At 31.1% G+C, this 24,174-nt stretch overlaps 3 protein-coding genes across 3 annotated transcripts in view; 1 reads left to right on the top strand and 2 right to left on the bottom strand.

The window, feature by feature from the left end:
• The window catches only part of LOC119675601, a 90,285-nt gene that overhangs the window by 63,906 nt on the left and 2,205 nt on the right, over nucleotides 1–24,174 (bottom strand). The window lies entirely within an intron of this gene.
• LOC119685267 (protein arginine N-methyltransferase 1-B-like) lies at nucleotides 1,793–3,110 on the bottom strand. The gene is made up of 2 exons (XM_038099507.1): nucleotides 2,487–3,110; nucleotides 1,793–2,433 (listed from the first exon to the last, which is right to left on the bottom strand). Exons 1-2 carry the CDS (start codon nucleotides 3,078–3,080, stop codon nucleotides 1,834–1,836), a joined length of 1,194 nt encoding a protein of 397 aa, XP_037955435.1. The 5' UTR covers nucleotides 3,081–3,110; the 3' UTR covers nucleotides 1,793–1,833.
• On the top strand, nucleotides 18,702–20,872 carry LOC119685268 (protein Fer3-like). Its single transcript, XM_038099508.1, has 2 exons — nucleotides 18,702–18,839; nucleotides 20,394–20,872. Exons 1-2 carry the CDS (start codon nucleotides 18,707–18,709, stop codon nucleotides 20,840–20,842), a joined length of 582 nt encoding a protein of 193 aa, XP_037955436.1. The 5' UTR covers nucleotides 18,702–18,706; the 3' UTR covers nucleotides 20,843–20,872.

Genomic DNA, 24,174 nt, shown 5'->3' with positions numbered 1-24,174 from the left:
ACATCATTGCACTCACATGTTTAAGAGCCATGAGTAGCGAACTATTCACGTTAGTTGCATGCTGAATGTGCTATGAAATTGCAATTTCCATTATGCATTCCAGTACGATTTACAGCATTCGTCGTGTGAAGTTGAGGAGGAACAGCGGAACATTAACTTGTAAAATGGATTATTTATGCGCAGATGAGTATTTGGCGTTTAGCAATTGTAAAGCGTGTAATGGGTTAAAATTATGCAAATGACAAGCAAGGAAATGCATAGAACAAAGCCTTATTTATGCGTCCATTAAATTTGTCAAGTGTGTAATTTCGCTTACAGAATTTACACACATACATTTTCATTCAAATTTACATACGAAAATTTAAAGAAATCATGGAGCATTTTTATATATAAAAAGTATAATGTAAAATCATATAAAATCATTCAATAATAATAAAATGTTAACAAAATTATCTTTTTTGTATCCTAAGTCAGTTGAAAATAAGTATTAATGGTAATCAGTATGGACTATATATTGATATCACACTCCTTAATATGACTTATACTAAACTTAACCTTTAATTAGTCGTATTAATAAACTGAGTATGGAAGTATTTTGAACAGTAGTAAATTACAACAACAAAATTTTATTTTTTATTGAATTTTTGGTTGACCATACAGTTTTTCGAGTATTGTCAAATACTTATCAAAAATTGTCTTTTTTTGGAAATATTTCTTGTACTTAATTATTTGTAAATAATATTTTTAACTTGTGTCAATTTTATTTTAATAAGTTTATTCTAAATTAAATTTGTTATTGTCATTTATGAATCACGTTGGTGATTCATTGGAATTTATAAATAAACGTTGGTGACAGTGGAAGGCAAAGCATATAAGAAGTAAACAGTGTAGAAGTTTTTGAAGGTCTACATGTCTAAACCAATAAAACTATATAAATGAGTTTAACTTACCCAACGTAAAAAACTAAGTACACAAATAAATTAAGCTTCAAAAATAATAAGACTCGAAGAAAGTTCGAATGAACTCGAGGGAAAGTATTTACTCTTCATCAAACTACGCTTATGATGAACACTTTTAAGATATTTTGCGATACAATCAATTTAAATATTCGCTATATATATATAAATGAAGCAGAAATACAAAATGAAAAATCCTCATTTACTTAATTAATTAATTTAATAATTTAAACTATAACATTATATATCTATATATTAATTACCAAAGTGAATTCATTTCAATTATAAAGTAAGCCTCTTCATTTCGCCTGCATTAACATTAAATGATGAAGTTATCTCAATATATATTAAATGTATTTATATATTTTTAAAAAAACTAAAATCACTGTGCCACCCAACAGCATCAAAAACAAACGATATGTAATCAAAATAAATATTTCAAACAGCGTCAAAAAATAAATAAATAAAAGTACCAACTCACAGTATCGAAAACGGAAAAAAGTGGTAACTAATATCATAATAATTGGATAAAATATTACAAAAGTACTAGTTAACAGAACCACAACTAAAAACACTTATTACAGACAAAAAAGTGAGTGATTCCAAGAACAAAAATACTAACCTACAGTACTTGAAATGGACAATAAACTTGGAAAATTTATTGTTAAATTTAAACATTTTTTTTTGTATGTCATAGTCCTCAAAATATTCAATAACCAATTTAAAACCTAATTCTGCTTGAAATAATTAATTATTAAAACTAGTTATTAATTATTTATTAATAATATTTGCAAAGCAGTATTTTATTATATTTATTAATTTAAATAAATTGTTTCAGCAAATTTTTTATTTGATATCAAATCTGATCCATTTTATTTCAGTCTGTCATAACCTCCAAATCTTCTACAGATGATGAAATCTGACCATTAGAGGAACCAGTTACATTTCGCATAGAATCAAGTGCCCGATCATTCTTTAATTTTAATTCTTGTGCTATACGCACAGCATCAAATCGAACAAATTGTGGCCAAAGCAAGTCAATGTAAAAGTTATTGTCGAAATATTTCGATTTTTCTTTTCTTGCATAAGGTCCCACACACCAGGAACCTCCGTTTAGTGCTTGTATTCCATGCGAATTAATATCAAGTAATTGACACCTCAATTTTGGCAATCGAGTATTATAATCACTGTTTTCAACATCTGTCATTGCTATTTCAGCATGAACAGATAATCCAGCTGCTACAGAATTTGATCTTTTGAAAAATGAAACAGATTGCAGGAATTGTCCATATATATTGACAGGATCGGTATTATAGTAAAATGCAGCTTTACTACACATCACCATGTAAGAAAGCACAATGGAGTTAATATTGCAGTTTGAGTATGTTTCCATAATCAAACTTGTGTGAAAAGCAAGATCTTGAACTTCAGCAGTATTCAAATCTATTGCTTTAATCAGTGCTCCTGTACTACGGATCTAAAATTTTTAATTATCCAATGGAACTGTCATTATTATATTACAAATGTTACCTTTTCTTTTGGCATTGCATAGTACCAGACAGTATCAATTGAATCCTGAAACATTGAATTCATTGAACATCCAAGATCACTACCAATCACACTGCCCCCATTTTCAACAGTTTTAAAATCTGACGCTAGACGTACAAAAATACGTGCAATATCTGGAAATATTAATCCATTACTCTGTAACCACTTGTTACGTGCATAAATCACTTGCTTTGCGTTGGCACCATACAATAATGCGTTTCCCACCCAATCGCATAAGATTACGTCGACCATTTCTACAGGCAACTCCATTTGTTCCACATCACCTTCGATGACAGTAACACGTTCGTCACATTTGTTTTCTTTAATAATACGACGGGTATAAACCTGAACGCCTCCACTGTCAACAGCATAAACATGGGATGCACCCGCCTGCACAGCGTAGATAGCGAAAAGGCCAAGACCACAGTTCAAGTTAAGTACCAACTTATTTTTGAACAAGTCAGGATTACCTAATATAGCATTGCGCATGGCATTAATCCAGTTGGTATCACCTAACTTCAAAAATTCATTTGTAACTTTTTCGGTTCCAAAGTTAACAACTTTATTTCCTTCCATCGTTAAAAAAGTGCAAACTTTTGAAATCAGTCTAAGCTAAGAAATGAAGTTGTGCCGGAAACAAAATGTGTGTCAATTTTTGTGCATTCACAATAGTCACTTAACGAAGTTTTAATAAGAAAGTAATTCATTTCTATGTGTTACACGTAAGCGATTACACGTTAAAGTATAACCACCATTTAGTGAAAAGTCTTTCCGGATTTAGAGACGTGCTTAATCCTTGGATCATTTTAATATTGTTGAGAATGGTTTTTATACTGAAATAGGTTTTATATAAACTAAAAATACTGAAAAGCTAAATAATTACTCTAAAGCCGCCTTCATAAATCAAAATGGATAGATCGATATCTCATGTGGGATGTTATACAAACGTTCGAATTACGATTGCTTTTGAAGAAGATTGATAATGTTATTTAGAAAGTCGTGCATAGTTGCATTTATATAAATAATTGTTAAAGCACTTTTACATATAAGTCTTCCAAATATTTGTTGCTATGTTTATTTCTTCTTCTTCTGTTATCCTCATCTCCCAGTGGAGCATAGAGCGTCGAACATCATCTTATAGTGAACTCTATTACGTGATTCAAGGCTGATACGTGATTCAAGGCTCATTCCAGAAGTAATTTGCAGCTTCCATTTTTGATTGAATTTATCTTCTAAATGGTCTTCCTGGTGCGCCGACACGTGGACCTCTGTCTTGAGGATTTCATCGAAGTCCTTGACTGACGATGGTTTCGTTCGGTCTGTGAAGCATATACCTAATCCAACGCCATTTTTGTTTACAGGTTTCAACAGGCGTGAAGGTTATAGCGCTCCACGTTGGAATTATCGGAGCCTACTTTAATATTGAAATCGCCGAGTAACAAAGTTATGGCGCCGTTACGGACGTACCTATTAAACCAGTTGCTGAGTTCCACATTTATTTACTTGCAGTATATAATTCAGATTCGATAATCGTTTTTTAAACAATATAATGTCATTAAACCTATTACTATTGAACCAGTTGCTGAGTTCCACATTTATTTACTTGCAGTATATAATTCAGATTCGATAATCGTTTTTTAAACAATATAATGCCAAGAAAAGGATGGGATGGGATTGAACATACAAGGTAAAGTGTCTGATTGGATTTAACATGGTAAATGCCAGCGCGATCCTTGTCAGTGTTCTCTCCAAGTTGACACACAGCCTCCACGTGGTTCCTCTGGATAGCTACAATCATCCGTGCGTAGTGAACTAATGTGTGCAGCGAAATCCACCTCAGGGATATATGAGGTTATGCGTCGGGCTTGGAACCCACCATTTAAAAAATTCTTTCAATGCAAACGAAGAGGCAGCCTCGGATAAGGAAACGATCTACTGATGACGACAAACGCAAACATATTAAGGAACACGATTTAAAAATATGCACCTGAAATGTCCGAACTCTTTACAAAGAAGGTGCATCTATACAGCTGGTTAATGTCCTCAAGGAATATAAGGCTGACATTACCGCTCTCCAGGAAATGCGATGGACGGGACAAGGATGCTCTAAACGAGATCATTGTGACATCTACTACAGCTGCCATGCAACAAAGCACGAGTTTGGAGTCGGATTTGCGGTAGGCCAAAAGCTGAGAAATTTGGTCTCAACGTTTACACCAATAAACGAAAGGCTCGCAAAAATCCGGATTAAGGCAAAATTTTTCTTTATCACTCTAATATGTGCGCATGCCCCGACGGAAGATAAAGATGACGACACCAAGGAAATTTTCTATGAACAGCTTGAACAAGCATATGAACGCTGTCCCCATCATGACATCAAAATCGTTGTTGGAGACTTCAACGCAGAAGGTATCTTTGGTGCTACTGTCGGAAAGTTCAGCCTTCACACGAAAACTTCTGATAATGGAAGAAGGCTGATTGATTTCGCCGCGGCTAGAAACATGGTGGTTAGTAGTACCAGATTCCAGCATCTCAACATACATAAGGCAACATGGCTGTCACCTGATCAAAACACAAGATCTCAAATTGATCACGTTGTGATAGACAGAAGGCATGCTTCCAGTGTCTTGGATGTACGTACTATCCGTGGAGCCAACATCGACTCGGATCATTACCTTGTTGCAGCCAAGATCCGCACACGTTTATGTGCGATGAAAAAGGTACGTGAACAAGCACAGCGAAAGCTAGACGTCGAAAAGCTGCAATCACAACAGACAGCTAATGACTTCGCTACTCGACTCTCCCAATATCTGGAAAATTCATCTGAAGAAGCCGATATATGCGCGCAATGGAACCACATCTCCAACTCTATGCGTACCGCTGCAGAAGAGGTGATCGGCTATCACCGTATACAAAGAAACAGCTGGTACGACCAAGAGTGTCGCAATGCTACCGCAGAGAAAGACGCAGCATATCAAGCCACCCTGCGGTCAGTTGCGACGCGCGCTGTTAAAGAGCGATATCGGCAAAAGAGAAGGGAAGAGAAACGTCTTTTCAGGCGAAAAAAGAAGGAAACAGAAAGACGTGAGTACGAAGAGCTTGAGAAGCTGGGCGACAGGAATATGGCTCGAAAATTCTATCAAAAAATTATGGTTATAAACCCGGAGCTAATTCCTACAAAGATGAAAACGGTAATCTGATGATAGATGTCCAAAGCATGCTTAATATTTGGAGGGATCACTTCTCGAAACTACTAAATGGCGGTAGTAGCAATGTGACTGAAAGCGAAGATGATCCCGAATTTTCAATCGTTGACGATGAAATAATCGTCCCGCCTCCCGATCATAATGAAGTTAAAACAGCTATAACGCGGCTCAAAAACAACAAAGCTGCAGGCGCCGATGGTTTACCGGCTGAGCTGTTTAAAGCTGGTGGCGAAGAGCTATCAAAATGCATGCTACAGCTAATTCGCAACATTTAGTCGGATGAATGCATGCCCAACAATTGGAATTTAAGTGTGCTTTGCCCAATCCACAAAAAAGGTGATCCTGCAAACTGCGCCAACTACCGCGGGATCAGTCTTTTAAATATCGCATATAAGGTTCTGTCAAACGTACTATGTGAAAGATTAAAGCCAATCGTCAACCAACTGATTGGACCTTATCAGTGTGGCTTCAGACCTGGCAAATCCACTCTAGACCAGACAGTGCGTCAAATCCTGGAGAAGACTCAAGAAAAACAAATCGACACACACCACCTATTTGTCGACTTCAAAGCTGCTTTTGACACTACTACTAGAAGTACACTCTATGCCGCTATGTCTGAATTTGGTATCCCAGCAAAACTTTTACGGCTATGTAAAATGACGTTGATACCTCTCCGAGCCGTTTGATACCAAACGAGGTTTCAGACAGGGTGACTCCTTGTCGTGTGACTACTTTAACCTAATGTTGGAAACGATAATTCAAGCAGCAGATTTAAACCGTACTGGCACAATATTCTACAAAAGTGTAATGCTGCTTGCGTATGCCGACGATATTGATATCATTAGTCTGAACACTCGCGTCGTCAGTGCGGCATTTTCCAACTTAGAAAAACAAGCAAAGCAAATGGGTCTTGTGGTAAATGAGGACAAAACAAAGTACTTTCTGTCAACAAACAAATCTCCTGAGCGTCTTGGGACCTACGTTACTGTTGACAATTATAAGTTCGAAGTTGTGAAAGACTTTGTTTATTTAGGAACCAGCTTAAACACCAAAAATGACGTCAACCTAGAGATTCAACGAATAATTACTCTTGCCAACAAATGTTACTTCGGGCTAAGTAAGCAATTGAGAAATAAAGCCCTCTCTCGACAAACAAAAATCACGCTCACAAATCCGTTATCATGCCTGTCCTGCTGTATGGTGCAGAAGCTTGGACAATTACCAACAGTAATGAGAAGGCGTTAGGAGCATTCGAGAGAAAAATTCTTCGAAAGATCTATGATCCCTTACGCGTTGGCGACGAGTATCGAATTAGATGGAACGATGAGCTGTATGAGCTATACCGCGACATTAACATAGTTAAGCGCATAAAAATTCAGCGGCTACGCTGGCTTGGTCATGTCGTGCGAATGGAAGAAAGTGCTCCAGCTAGAAAGGTATTTGACTCGGTACCCGCAGGTGGAAAACGCGGTAGAGGACGTCCGCATCTTCGGTGGAAGGACCAGGTGACCAACGATTTGGGGGCGCTCGGTACTACCAACTGACGTCAGAAAGCAACTAATCGGGCTGACTGGCGGAGGCTACTCGACGCGGCCAAGGACGACACACGTCTGTAATGGCCAACTAAGATAAGAAGTAATGCCAAGAAAATGTGCAAAGAAAAATCTTTTGAATTTTGCGTTAGATGTTGCTGTTACAGAATTAATGACAACATAGTTATACATTCATATACATTCGAATAGCAGAAATTGACTGTAATTACGACGATGTGACGAAGTGAAAATTGGGATGATGTACGGAAAGGTGTTTCCACTATAGATATATCTACAAATGGACTATATCTGTTTGGGTCAAGTTCCAGAACTTGAGTCCTGAAATCGGTATTATCGCGCCTAAATCGAAACAAGTAGACACGTGTATAAGAATAGATAGCTTCATCTTTTCTAACAACTGTAAATTCAATTTTTGAGAAAAAACTGAAAGCAGTAGAGAATAAGTCGAACGTAGTGAATAATTTCGATTTAATATATATCATTTTATATATATAATTAATTTCAATAATCTATTTAAGCATTACTTTTAGGAAATAATATTTTATGCTTCAATATAGTCCCCTTTTAGCTCGACATACCGAGTCTAACGATCTTTCTACATTTGGATACCTTTCAAATAATACGATTCATCAAGTCCTCCAAAATATACCACACTTTCTCATTCAACTTCATTAATTGATGCAAATCTTTTTCCCTGGAGTTATCTTTTCAAGTTTGTTAACAGATAATAATCACTGGGAGCCACATCTGAACAATACGGTGAGTGACGAAACAATTCAAGGTTGTCGTTTCCAGAACAAAATCCATTTCCAATTTGATTGCATCATTTTTCATTCCTTTCAAATAGAGGAATTTTATTACTGAACTGAATATTCGATTTTTTTAATTTTATAAAAAATTACGAAAATTACGCACTATTTTAATTATTTGTAAAAAGCTAACCCAACATCTGATGCAGTCAAAATTTTTACAGTTGTCGTTTAAAACTTGCCAGACACACAAAATATGATTCATTTAGTTGTGGCTTTGTCATCTGTTTTAAGTCAGGCAATTATCAATTCACTTAGTAAATATCTATGTATTTATATATAAATGTATATAGATAGCTATAACTACATCAATATCAGTGAAAAAACGAATTATGTCTTTTGTATTGAATAATAGAGCCTCAAATTTTAATTTCAATCATTCCCTGCATTTAGTTTCTATATTGGCGACATAAAGCTGAGAACGACCGTTCTCCTCAAGTTCTTAACATTAATATTCTAGATACAAAATCTATTGAATATACAAAATACATCTACATCTATATATACATATACGCAAAATTTAAACTACATTGCAATGTCTATTTCTTTTTAGTAAAATTGGAATTAGAAAATATTAAATAAATAAATTAACCAATAGTAGATTTTAAACGGTACACCAGCATTTAAATTTTTTTTTTTTTGATAATATAAATAAATGACGTATAACAAATTACTTTTTTTTAGTAATATATATCTTACTACCTACTTTAAATATTTTTCACATGTTCCATCTCTAACGATAAATTATTTGAATGACTAATCTTATTTTCAATTTTTTTTTAATATATAAAGAGATTCAGACAATGTTCTCTGTATGAAGGTAAGCCTGATAAAAATGTGAATAATATAGTTCCAACGTATAATAAAATACAGACGATGGAGCAATTTATTGTATGCAAACAGCTGCAGAAGCGCAAGGACGCCGATATGGCAAAGGAAGGCGTTTAAGTGTAAATACGAGTCCAACAGATTCTTCTATAAATATTAATAAAATGTTCTTTTCTGCATTTTATGCATTCCTTCTCATGAAATGTAAATAATTGTCTCCTCTCAAACACTCATTTATTTGTAATGAATGGATGAAACATTGGGATTGTGAATATTCGTACCAATTAATAAATAAGTAAGTAAGTACTACGCGTGTAACTAACACTTCATAGCATATGGTTTTTCCGAATGAAATAAAATATATTAATATATAGTAACTTATATAAAATAGAATTATACAATTAAAGTGACCAATTATAAGTAAAAGGATAAATTAATTACGAAAAAATCGAGTGCCAGAAGATAAATAAGCATGGATATACTAATTAGAGAATCCGATAAGACCATATAAATTATAATTATGATTATGATAAAAGGTGATATATAAAAATTATATTAATTGAAAAATTAATGTATACAAAATAATATACATATTAAAAAATTTGAGAAAAATTAAAATTAATTATTGATTGATTAATTATTATTGAAATTATTATGTTATATCGAGATAAATATTCGAATTTATCATACATTTTTTTTCAAATAATACGACTATTTTCTGTTTCCAAAGAAATTTCTGTTTCTAAAGAAATGGCTGGGCGGTAAGAGATTTGAGTCGAATGAAGAAGTCATTAACGAAACAAACGCGTATTTTGAGAGCTTTGAGAAAACCTATTATTTGGAGGGAATAAGAAAATTAGAAAAACGCTGGACTAAATGTATCGAGCTAAAAGGTGATTATGTAGAAAAATGTTTATTTGCCGAAAAAAATTTGTTTTATTCAAAAAGTCATTGACTTATCAAACCGCCCTCGTAATACGTTTAGATACAATACTATTTAAAAAATAAAATTAATTACACATCATTTTAAAACAAGATATTTATATGCAACCATAAAAATGCTTTACATTCCTATAAATATATATGAATTAAAAGTACACGTATTTTGATATGTCAGGATTAATAACTTCATAAAACCGGTAAATTTTATCCGAGTTTGCGCATTAGTCATTTGCATACATTGTTACGTACTGCAGCTTTAGTTCAAAAACATAAAACTGAGATTTAATACTTTCCATTTTAGTTAAAAAAAAAATCATTATATAGTATCTTTATCTATTTAAAGAATAAATATGTATATTATAGTTAAATTATAGAAATTAAAAGAATTTATTATTTTTTCATGAATGTTTATATTTTTAATTAGAATGTACTAAACAGTAGTCTGATAGTATAGGTTCAGTCAATGGCGGCAAAAGGCGTCGGGGATGTCGACCTCATGCCCACAGGGGCCTCGCATAAAGTTGTAACATACATATTTCTTAAAACTTTAACTCCACTTATCACAGAAAAAGTATTTTATTTCCCTTTCATTACATGATTAACAGAACCTTTTCACAATGTGTTAAATGTGACAATCAAGAATTGATTTTGACAAACGAATACAAAAGTATAAGGGCATATACTCACTCAGAAAGTAAGATTTACTGTAGCTCCAATTGAGAGGCCTACATTTCTTACTCATTAAACAAACCTACAGCAGCAACAACAACGTTTCTCGGGTTTATCAAGAAAATCTATTTGTTTTTCAAAGTCGAGTAGACCTTAAAATCTCTCTCTGAAACAAGATGAGAGAGTGAAATCGAAGCACTAAAAGCGATAATATTGCAATTTGATGATGTTATTGAATGCGTGTAGGACCTGAGAAAAAAAAATGAGTTAGCAGTTCTTAATGTGATGTTTCAATTCACGTGTGGTACTAAATTTTACTACGAGTGAACAATATAAATAAACTATGGCAATCGACCGAAGTAAATTTATAAAAGGGCTATCGTAAAACTGGATTTTAAGTCGAACAATCCCAATTGTTTGTAGAAAAAGTAGTTACCAAGATTTTCTTTTGTTATTGAAACGAATAATTTTGTTCTGAATTGAACTCAACAGACTATATCAACCATATAAAACAACTCATCCTAAAGGAAGCTTCTTAAAGTTGAAATTGATTAAGACCTGCTTCAGAAGTACGATGAGTCAAGAAAGATTATCTGCATTGATTGAAGCGAATATAACAGCTGGTGCAAATTATGATATAATTTGAGAAAAATTTAGTAAGGCTAAAAGCAGGAAAATTCATTTATTTTAATTTGATTAGCAATAAAACTTTCATACATTCTTCGTCATATTAGTGAATGTAATTTATTTACTTTTATAACTAAATAAATGAAAGCGGCCTCGCAGTTCTGATGTCACTGACGACCAGAGTTAGTCTTGCTCCGCTTCTGTGTTCATAATCCCCTTCACCTAACATTTATTTCTCAAACGTATGAATAACCAGTGAACTCAGAATTTATAAATATTACAGAATATGTATTACAGAATAGATAGTTTCATCAGAAATTATTTTGTCAAATGTGTTTTAGTTAAATTTACGTACTCAGTGCTTTTGTTAAAGGACTACTATCAAAGACACTAGCCTAGTTTGAGATGTCTTTAATTTAGACATCATAACTTGGAGGCTATCTAATGACAAATATTTACAGTATTCACAAATTCACTTCTTTTTTATTTTGTTACGCAAGACACAAAATAAATAATAATTTACTTATGGGTGCAAATTAAGGCTTACTAGATGGTTCTTATAATAAATACTTATTCAGTTTGTTCACAATTTACAATTCAATTTGTATAGTACTAGTCTTTATTGTTATATTTATTTTGTGTATAGCTCTCATTTTGCATATAAAATATTAAAGGATAATACTTTTTGGACTGTAAGTGATAAGGAGTGAGCTTGACTTGCGGCCCACAATTAGAGGTATAAACCTGTCACGATGGAAATCAGGACCCACAGCTTCGACTGTCCTAACCAATAGAGGTTGGCAGCATTAATGGGAGTATTGTGGTGGTTGATGAAAAAATTAAAAATTACGCGAGTGAAATGACTGTATTTATTACTTTAATTTGTGCTCTAAAGAACAGCACAAATATTAGATAGGTCTCGCTTCCTACTCAGGAGGACAGCATATCTACACATAAAGTTTCAATTGAAATTGGCGAAATTTCTTGGAACTCCAATGGGGTGTGGTTCAATTCAAAAATTATAGAAAGGTAAATGTAGAAATGTACAAGGTTTTCTTACATATTCATAAATAAATTGATTACCTTGAAATGTATGATAACTAAAAAATTATTTTTGATATTTCTAAAGCTTTTGACAAGGTGTGGCATGATGGTCTGATAGTTGAAATGTCTAATCTAGGTGTTCCAGGCAGACTAACTAAGATCATCGGCAGCTTCCTACGTGGGAGGTCCTTTTGCACGAAAATCAACAGCGCTCTCTCGTCAGTCTATAGAAGCAGGGGTTCCTCAGGGATCGCCACTTTCCCCCACTCTTTACAACATTTATACATCTGATATTCCAATGTTAAGTCCCTCGACTCTGGCGTTATATGCTGACGATACGTGTATGATATACTCAGATAAATGTGCTCTCAACATAACCAACACACTTCAAGAGCATATGAACCTTATCCTGAAGCATTTCCAGAAATTGATATTAAAAATCAATAATGAAAAAACTCAAGCTCTGTTTATTATGCGTAAGTGGAGACAAAACCCGTCGAGATTGAGAGTGGGAGATATGGTAATTAACATGGCTTACACATGCTCAACTGAAAAAAAATTAGCTATGCCAAAATACTTCATCACCTCCAACCGCTATTCAAAAATGAAAATCTCAATGCTAAGAACAGGAAGCTAATATATAACCAAATAATTCGTCCGTCACTCCTATATGGATGTGTAGCGTTTAGAAAAGCCTCAAACACTACTATTCGCCAGCTAGAAATTGCACAAAGCCAGACTTTGAGAAGACTTTTCAAGGTACCATGATACATTAGGACGAATGACAGCCTCAGGAACCTCAAGATTCATCCGATCAAAAAGAACATAAAGGATGGAACCCTGAAATGATTTACGAAAACTGACAGACTTACCAACATCGCGTTATCAAATCTCAGAATGGTTACAGGCTCCTCGGGGAGGTATACAGATCTGAGGTCAATTATTGCTTAGTCTGATGAAGTGATAAACAATAATCCAGTCAAGGCGTAAAGAGGGGTTTTGAAGATACCTCGCAGTTAATAGAGAGTAAAAGTGCTCAGGTGCACTGACTCAACTAGCCTCAACATAATAATAAAAAATTGTTACTACATATTTCATTTACGAGTTTCAAGATTGGTTTCATTGTAAAAAATTAGTTTTTTAGAATTTAGAAACCATAATTTAAGCTATTTTTATTGAACTATAATTATACCATACCATGGAGAATACTTAAAAAATGTTGTTATATATTTCTTACTCGCTCAGTATGAATATACGGTGATAGGTATTCTTACATGCTGCTGTAATTCTTCCTCCTTCAGTCTTGATAATCGAAGGAGTTAATAATTTCTGATTAAATCTATGCAAGAAAGAGGCGTAAAAAATTTGTGAAATGAAGGTATTGTTATATTTTATGTTTGATAGACTAACCTCCCCGCACTTTCTTATAAATCTTACAATTTTACGTATTCACACTAATTTACAATGTTTAATTTTGCTATTTTACTTCTCGGTATACGTGCTTCTTCTCCCCATTTACCATGACAGCATTTTCAGCTACTTAAATTAGCGTTCCTACAAAATGTGAATACCCCAAAGGAGGCAAACGTAGTAACCGAACACGTAGCTCATTTTTAACTTTTCCTATGTGCTTTAAGTAAAATTCGCCGATGTCTTAATTGAGGTCAAACGCAAAGCACTGATGAAGTTCCATTTAATTGAGAAGGACATAAAATAGTTACAGAAAATTCTTTTGAGGTTTCATTTGTTATTTTGGTGCAATGCTGAAGATAATTAATAAATTAAGTAAAAAAAATCTCATCAACTAAATTTAATTTAAAAGAAAAAACTTTAAAGAAACTGCCATAGAAATTCTTTGATGTCTCTGTTTAACGAACTTATTGTTTTGGTTATTAGTAAATGAATCTATAAGTACTGTGAAATTTTCCAAGAAAAGCATTTATACTATAACTTTTGCATGTGATGTTTATATTATTAGCTACAAATAATTATATTCAGTTACGATTTTATCTAAAAATAAATCTAAGTACTTCTGTTGAATAACCTTGAATATGGATTATTGCCATGACATTATTTGTAAATGACAATATTAAGGTCATTATTGATTGAGGTTCTGAAAAAGAAGTTGTGTTATGCATATGCCTGCAAAATTTTATCTGATTATGCTTAAATTTAACTTATGCTTTTTTACTGCTCGTGGCGTATGAGTGCCTTATAAAGCAATCAGTAAGATTATAAGTCACTCAATATTTAAATCCGGTTTAAAATTATATAAATGAAGTTATGAAATTTAATACTGAAAAGGATTTTATTAACTTGAGAAGTTCAAAGAATACTGTATAGTTTTAGTTGGATTTATTGTACGAGGTTTGTATAATAAGTTTAATATTTAATTATTTTTATGCAATTTACGCACAAAAATAAATTTAATAGATTATGCCTTAAATTGATTTAAACACTTGAATTGCTGAATCTTTATGATTCTTCAAATTAATTATTATTATTAATATTATTTTTAATTGCATATAGTTATGGCATATGATACTTACGTCTACGTAAATATTTTCTACAACATATGCTGGGGATATATAACAAGAAAATATTTTAGATAGTATTAATAATGGAGTGAAAAAACAATTCAAGTTTAAATGCGACGAAACAATATTTGATCTACCTATCAAGTATTGATCTATATTTTAAACGCGCGGATTATTTTGAAAACACTCTGAACGCAGTCGATATAACATATCGTTGGTATTTGATGCAGCAACCGAAATATTCAGATTAAATAAGTCCGTATATCACAAACAACAGTTGCAGCTATACGTTCTGTAACATGAGAGGAAGAAAAGATCACCCATTTAATAAAGTGAAAAAAAAAATTAAATTTAATAAAAAAGAACTACATCTACTACTACTACAAGTATTTTTCAGTAATTTGGTTTGAATATATTTTACTGTGTTCTGTGGTTAATGGGTTTAATAGAATTAGTCATTTATTTTCACTGTGTCAAGTCACTCTTTGCAAGCAAAAAATGTATATATTTTGTATTTTAGGGTCACATAAATATAAAAACCATATACATATTCGATGTGGAGTGATACTTGATGACTGATGATGTAAATGAATCGCTTTCAACCAAACGTTTTAGTAGTCAATGCAGCAAAGAAGAATTTGAGTAATCATACTCAAAAAATTATTACTATTTTTTACTATAATTTAATTTGTATATAATCTCAAGCCATCAAATTTAGGAGTAAACGTTCCCTTTTGAATATCATACATACAATGTAATTAATACTTTAACTATATTTGTAAATAATAGCAATACTATCAAATATATATTTAAATCTTTCTCATAATAGTTAATAGTTTACAAAAAAAAACAATGTCTTGAACCTATCAAGCAACCCTCGTGCATCAACTTTGCTTCAACCAGTGCTTTGCTCAGAAGCCAATTTATTTGTATGTAAATTTTCACAGCGGCAGATACAGAGCATAAAAGTACTTCATCGAGTGAATCAGTAAGAAAAAACTTAATGGAATTTGCATATATCAATTCAATGCGGCAACAGTTTACGCTTTATATGTAGAAAATATATAAATAAAAAATATGGGAAATTTATTTATAAAATATAACAAATTTATTTATGAAATGCTAAGCGTGAAATATGTATTGAGTTTGCTCTCGTTGCGCGATACTTCAGCTGCAAAATGTAAATATGCTAAGTAGACTATTACTGCCAATATCATGCCAGACATAAGCTGAGACCAACAGACAAATAAGCAAGTATCCGATACATATACGATTGAGTGGATGTGCAGAAGCAGGCCTTTTCCTTTATTTAACAATTTTGCAAGTTTTCTATATTGGATACGTTGAAGAGAATTTAAATTCATGTAAATTGTAGCAAATGGTGTGGTTTTAATAAGGCAAGTTCATTTGACTGAATACTCTGGTAAGTATTTATAAAGCTGTAGAAAAATCATTATGTACTTATAAGCAGATGTCTGAAACATTGAAAATATAAATGAGGAACGTTTATTAGGTATTAACCACACTCAGTTAAACTTCATGCACAGGCTTTAGTGACTTAATGTACTGAAAGTTAAACGCAACAAGTTAATAAGAATTAGCTTTTTAGTTTTAACTGACCATGAATTTATAGGAATACTGCTTTGTATTTATAAGCAATGATATTCATTTGAAATAAAATTAAATTCTTCATATATCTCTATGAAAATCTTGTTAAAGCAATAATTATATCAGATTGATATAATAAACACACTTGATTTTTTCATTACATATATAAACAAAATTATCTATTTGATTAGAATTCGAAGTTTGTCGCAAAACACCCCGCTTCTTTTCATACGTGAGGAAGATTTTTACACTGCCTTCTATATTTTTTTCATAATGAAGAACATTTTGAATAAAATTGTATATTACATTTCTGCTTCTTCCGATTTTTTTTTGATATTTTAAAAATCAATAAAACTTTTTATTTTGACCTGTTCTTCATTGGTTGACGCTTTATTAAAACCCATTATTACTTCAAATCGTCATACTGTATTTAATATACACAAATAAATTAAAAAAAATTAATATTGTGTTGATCTGCTACTCATAAATGAAATTCGAACCCACACGTGCTATACAAGTGAAACGAAAAACGTATAGCTCTTGATGCAAATTTAAAACACAACAACAAAACCACAACATATATTACAACAAAGTCATGAGATCCTTGATAGATAAGCAAATAATAATGCAAAAACAAAGTGTGCTATTCAAGTGAAACGGAGTGTACTTATTACTAGTCTCTGAGCCTGAAAGTCACATAAATATATCCATTGTTTATATCCGGCTATAAACTATAAATAGTTTGGTTTAAAAAACGCAGAGAAATAAAATTTTTTTGTTTTAATATAAGTTTTAACAATGACAACTATCTACTATTACCGACTGTGAGGGCGGTAATAAATGGAGTTTTCTGGGACCGTCTCATATGCTTAGGAGTTGATTTTTGAACCAAAGAAGAAAAACATTCTGTAGAAAAACAAGTCTTTTGCTTAATCTGTCAAAAAAACCAAAAAACTCCAATAGTTTAAAAAATATTTAATCGTATGCCAAAATTTTATTCCATTACACATCCTTTAATTTGATATGTCTCTATAATTTTATTTGAAAAATATCTCTTATTCTTGCTAAAACCTTATGTATCTCTAAATTATTGTTAATTTTTTCTTCTATTTATATGTGATCACGTTTATATTAGGAACATTTTGTGTGAAAAAATTTTCTTTGCATCTAACATAACTATTTCAAAATAAAAAGTAATATTATGATACTATTTTTTAAAGTCTTATTATTATTTATAAAGTAAACTTTAATATCATTTACTAAAATAACTGACTCAGACCTTTTTATACCTTATGGATATTTTTATGGTTTAATATTACCCAATTGCTTAAAAGAAATGTGAGAAAAAAACATTACAATTATTTGCAATTAAACTCCCAAAAAAACAGCTTTAAATCAAAAAAAAAAGCAACGACCAAAGTATCGGCTAATAGCACTAAAAAAACAGAATAAATATGAAAAAATAAACAGGAGTAAGGCAAGCTAACAGCACTAAAAACATGAAAGAAAATTTTATAAAATATTTCTATAGATATTATTTAAAAAAACCTATATATAAAACCTGTATATACATATATATATACTGTATATAAAATGAAACAAAATAAAACATCATTAAACGATATTACTCGTGTAATATATTTAATCTTACGGTATAACCTCGGTATAACATGAAGAAAAATTTTATAAAGTATTTCTATAGATATTATTTAAAAAACCAAACATTTTTAGCTAAGAAATTATTTTTCAGCTTTGATATACCGTATAAAAAATCAAACAAAGTTAAACATCCTAAAACGACATTAATCGTGAAATATATCTAATCTTACGGTATAACCTCCGCAGTATAGCAAAGACAATAACTGAATAAATAAAAATTTATAACAGCTTTCAGCGCCATCTGAATATCAGACTTATCCGAATCTGAAGGGTTGTAGTCCACCCCTGTCATGACTTCAAAAAATACAATAACCAATCAAGGGATCGAAAACTGTTGTTTAGTTAAAAATGGCTGGCACGATATATTGCTCGTTTGAGAAATTAAGGGTAAGAAATTCCAATAAGAAGATTTGGTCGAGTCAGACTTTATTATATGTTGTTTGCAGCAATTATGCACATTCAAATAAGAATCCTCAACCAGACAGCAACAACTTTCTAATAAGAAAATTAGTGTTTAATTTAAAAAGAAGTGAGAAAGTGAAATTATATTAAAAAAACTTAATAAAATTTTTAATAAAGTTAAATTTCAAATGTTTAATTAGAATAAATTAAAATAATATATATATATAATTATAAAACAAGAGTATGAAACAAATAGAAATATCGATATATAGTGATTGAAAATAAATGTGTGTTTAAAAAGGATTTTGTATTTTTGAAATGCAACATCATCCTGAACCGACATATATGCCAGAGGTACCCTTTCAACCATTGTGGGGGCAAGAAGCACCGCCAGCTCCACCTATTGTACCATATCAGGACTTAATTGCAGGTTTTCCTTGCTCAGATATAGGTGAGAATATCTCCAAAAATGGAAACGGAAATAATATTTAATATTGATAATATTAGTGTAGAGCTTTTCTGCATAGTTTCATTATTTTAAATTTATAAGTTTATAGATAAATTTTTATTAATATTACATACGTTCTATTAATATCCATTCCATTTTTTTCATGTTATGTGTTTTTACTTTGAATCGTCCCAATAGGCATAAAAAATTGAAATAAATGCCATTGAGTATGTACGTATTGTATGCATTATTGGGTATTCTTAAAGACGAAAACTTATTTTACTAATACCTAGCAAAGGTTATTCTATTTAAACAGAAGTAAAGAAAATCATTTAAATTAGATTACCATTGTTATGCGATAATGGAGTATTAGTTGCATTTAAACCAGTTTTGAGTTTTTGTAATACCCATAGATTTGGTATTTGAAGCAGAAATATCTGATGATCTACTATAAAATTGGTTGAATATAAATTGAGTAAAATTTTAATATTTCTGATTCTTTATCTCATTTCCTATGCTTTCCATATCGAAAATAGATCAATTACTTTTATTTGTCAATGTAAATGAAATGCTGTAAATTCTTCATATTTTTTAATTAATTACAAAAAACATTTTTTATATTATTTTAATTAATTGAATTTTTGGCTGACTATACAGCTGTTTCGAGTATTGCCAAATACCCATCATCAGTGGTCTTGGAAATAATTCTTGTATTTAATTATTCGTAAATATTATTTTTTTTTGAGACTTATTTTTGAGACTGCAAGGTGCGCTGATTCTAAGCTTCACAAGAATAATTAAATAAATAATTAAATACAAGAATTATTTCCAAGACCACTGATGATGGGTATTTGGCAATACTCGAAACAGCTGTAAGGTCAGCCAAAAATTCAATTAATTAAAATAATATAAAAAATAAAATTTTTGTTGTTGTAATTCACTACTGTTCGAAAAAACCTCTTTCAACATTTTAATGAAAACAGTAGTCCAGAGAGTAATTGAGGATGGAGATTGAGAGATTTATGAAACTATCGTTATTTTCAATTGTTAAGTGATTTGTAATTTTCAAAAGCGTACGTTTTACTTTAAATTTTAGGATAATAAATATTACAAAATATGTAAAGCCCATAAGATTTTTTATAATTGTGGTTTTCTCCGTAGGAAAGCTCTATTGTGGTGCATATATATACACCAAGAAGTGGTATAAAAATATAAAATATCTGAAAATATCTCTTATATCCTTGATTCTAATGCCCTTTATATTTCCTGCAAGTGTGATTTCAATGCGTGTTTTTGGGACTTGTCAGTACTAAACTGTGGTCTATTCGTTCCACAGAAAATAATTCACATTACTTTTCTATCATATCTGATGCCACATTATATATATGCAAATCAAAACACATATTAACTGAAATTTACATTTTAATTATTTTTTTATTAGTTAAAAAAATTATAATAGTTCATATATATTCATTAGCAATACTAACCACTAGAATATATTTTAAATATTATTTTAATATAATAAAACTAAAATATTTACTTTTTATGACATTTCAGCACTTTGGCAGCGCTCCCAAGTCGGCAGCTTGGTTAATCAACGACCAGGAAGTATGCGAAGTAGCAATCAATCGTTATCCAATGGCAGTTCTACTAAAAAGACACGCCGACGAGTTGCATCCTTGGCACAAAGACGTGCTGCAAACATACGCGAACGCCGTCGCATGTTCAATCTTAATGAAGCTTTCGACAAATTGCGTCGGAAGGTGCCAACTTTCGCATATGAGAAGAGGCTTTCGCGCATTGAAACTCTTCGATTAGCTATAACGTACATAGGCTTTATGACTGAGTTACTTACTGGCGCTCCTATCAATACACACAAAAGTCGTTCTGCTGATATTTATGGAAGCATGAACGGTCACCATCATCCTTCGGCTATGGCACATCATCTGCATCCGGCGGCATTTCAGAGAGATTTTGTTTCACCTTACAATCACAGTTTGGGTTAAAAAGTGACAATGACAAATATTTACAATTAGGTTAATACGTGAAGTCAATTTTTTTTAGTATTATTTAAATTAAATTTAGTCTGTATTTGTTTCTTGCTGTTGACTAATTTTAATGGCTAATTTTTAATTATTTATATTTAATGAATATTGTATATATATATGATAAATGTGTTTATGTATAATAAATGCATGTAATATAAATTGATAAAATGATTTTTGTGTGTTTTTATAAATATTAATTTTAGTAAAATGTAAATAAAATTGCAATATGTGAAAATTATAATTTTGCTTATTAAAATTTATGTTCCGTTAATATCACTGAATTATAAAATATTTGAAAATAGTTTTGAAACAACTGTCATAATATTTCCTAAAATTGAAAGAATCGTGGGTGTCCGCTTTTAACGATAAACGGCATATAAAAAATAACAACTAATAACAGCGTTTAATTATAATGCCAAAGCAGCAATTAAAATTGATTATATTAAAAAATAGAAATCACATTAAGAACTCCGGCTTTCTGAAGGAAATTCAAGATATACTACAAGAGATTAACTAGGTCAACCAAATTGATAAAACTATTAGAGCATATTATAGCAAATACTATTTAAATACTCAAACGAGTTAAGCAGTAACATTAATCAACTAATTTTTACCGACAATATTAAAGTTAGTTATTACAGACTGCTCCAGCTAAAGAGCAAGGATGGAGATAGAATTTTTGCAATAACGAAAACAATTAAATACCACACAAGTTTCTAGACTACGCCAATGTTTCTTAAGTACTGAAAGTGGTGTCACTTAAAATTGTTACCAAGTGCCTACAAAAGCCATCACTCTCTATAACATATATCATAGAGTTTAGTATACCTATATACCTATATATACCTATATAGTAATTAATTGTAGTAATTAACTACAAAATATATATATTTATAAACCTAACCACGCAGCGAACAATATATATCTTGTTTATATATTCTTTATTATACATATTTACATGTTTATTCATAAAATTGGGCGGCACATAAAACTTTCGCAACACAATGGTTATATGTTATGTTATGTTATATGTTATGTCTATCTGTGATGCAGTCTTCTTTCTGCGAATTATGCCAAAACTAACCAACTATGGCCATACATAGAACCATCTAATACTAAAAAATTTAAGTATTTTGAATAAACCCGAATTCGGTCCTTCGTTTCTTAAAATTGGTTGTTGCTTAACACGTAGAGATATGCACAGACTAAGAATTATAACTGACAATCTTTACCGCCTCTATCAAGAGGAAGAAGATGAGTTATCACGGTTTCATTGCAAGAAACAGAGCTACAATTCTTAGGAAACCCTTTCTAGGACCCCAAAACACTATAAGAAACTTGTATCAGTGACTTCAGAAAACTCTCAAAAAAATAATGTGATCCATTAAAAAATAGAAAGTTTGAGGAAACCAAATTAACCAAATATTGGAGACCTCACAAATTATAAAAGAAAATAAAGTAATCTAGATAGCTCTTGATGCAGCAGTACACGTCTCCAGGATAATGACATCCTAAAACAAGAGTCACAGAGAAAAGCAGCAGACTCGTAGGCAATCTACGTACAGTCTACCAGAGCTTCTAAGAAATGACAAAATTCAATATATAGGATCTTCGTATAATATTATGATTCTCACAAAAAAAAATATTGTTAACAGGTTTACCGTCTGTTTTATAACCGTTAATCTATTTTTAATTAAAACATTAAACGAATATTGACATAAAATAGCTTTGCAACAACTTCGATTTATAATGTAAAATTTAAGAGTTATGTAAATATTCTTCAAAATAATTGAATATAAAACTGTCTTCGCGCTTCTATCATTGTATAACTTTTACTTCCGCCAGAAAAGTAGTAAAAAAATTATGAATTCTATTGAGTTGACTCCAGATCTATTAATAACAACATCGAATTCTCTATTCAAATTTTATATTTCGTCAGACAGCTATTTAAAGATTACAGTTCCCTTATAAAAAATTGTCAAATAAAATGTAAAAATCACAAATTCTTACATCATATTTTTCATTTATATAGAATGTAATCTTAGCAACATAAAAATAACAGTGACAAATTAATTAATCAATTAACTTAAATAAAATTAATCTGTTAAATTCTGTTATCGCTGAATATTGTGTAAACACACCAAAACTAACTTTAATAAAAGTTATTCAATATGCATTCACATGAACGAACACTAAAAAAATGTTTAATGGTAGGGACCTGAGTTCTAAATCATATTTGGTATATTTATTCTTTAAGTATTTTTTTTTAAATATTGTATATAAAATATCCAATCGCAAATTTAAAAGAAGTAAGTTTATTTAAATCGTAATACATTAATTATACTATAATTAAGGTGACTTCAAGCAACAGAATTTGGTTCTAAATTATTCTTATTCTTAATTATACAGAACACAGTTTAATTACTTACTCTCTACTCTCTACGTACTGATCCATACTGAATATTTTAATAGTTGTTCATATTTTAATAGTTGCAAATGAGATCCTAAGTCTTTGCTGCTGTATCGCAGAAATCTAGTTATTGGCGCCTAGAGATAGGTTTTAGACTATACTTAATGTAATCAAACTTCTAACTAGATAACGTTTTTATGCTTCAGGCTGTACTAGTGTTTCACAACATGGTCCCAACTCTTTCTTTCTCTTTCTCTTTCTTGGTCCCAACTAGGTAATTGGAAATTAAAACTTTTACACAAATTGCTCCAGTTCATTTTTATTTACATTTGCTGATACATTTACTATTTCACAATTATCAACGGATACAGAATAATTTAAGTACGTTTATTTTTGTAAAAACCAATATTAGTTATAATTCAATATTTATTTTTTAAAAATTTCAGTTTTAAAAGAATGCCCAGTTTCTATTATTAGATTATTCTAATTTCCAGTTTCTATTATTCCAATCAAACTTAATATGAAATACTTACAAACAATATAGAACATTTCCAGCAGAATATTATAAGTAGATTTCCAGTTATTTAAAGCCCATCTTATAAATTTATTGCTAAATGCTAAAAAAAAGCAGCAAACTCATTATATTTACAGATTAAAGTTATAAAATTCTATACTCAGATAAATGGGCTCTCAACATAACCAACACACTACAACAGCATATGAACCTTATCCTGGAGTATTTCCAGAAATTGATATTAAAAATCAATAATAAAAAAAACCTAGGCTCTGTTTATTATGCGTAAGTGGAGACAAAACCTGTCGAGATTGAGAGTGGGAGATATGGTAATAAACTGGGAGGATAGCATTAAATAATCGGCAT

The sequence above is a fragment of the Teleopsis dalmanni genome, chromosome 2, assembly GCF_002237135.1.
Source record: "Teleopsis dalmanni isolate 2A chromosome 2, ASM223713v2, whole genome shotgun sequence".
NCBI lineage: Eukaryota > Metazoa > Arthropoda > Insecta > Diptera > Diopsidae > Teleopsis > Teleopsis dalmanni.
Note: the sequence above shows the minus strand (reverse complement) of the source record. Positions and strands in the feature narration are given on the sequence as shown.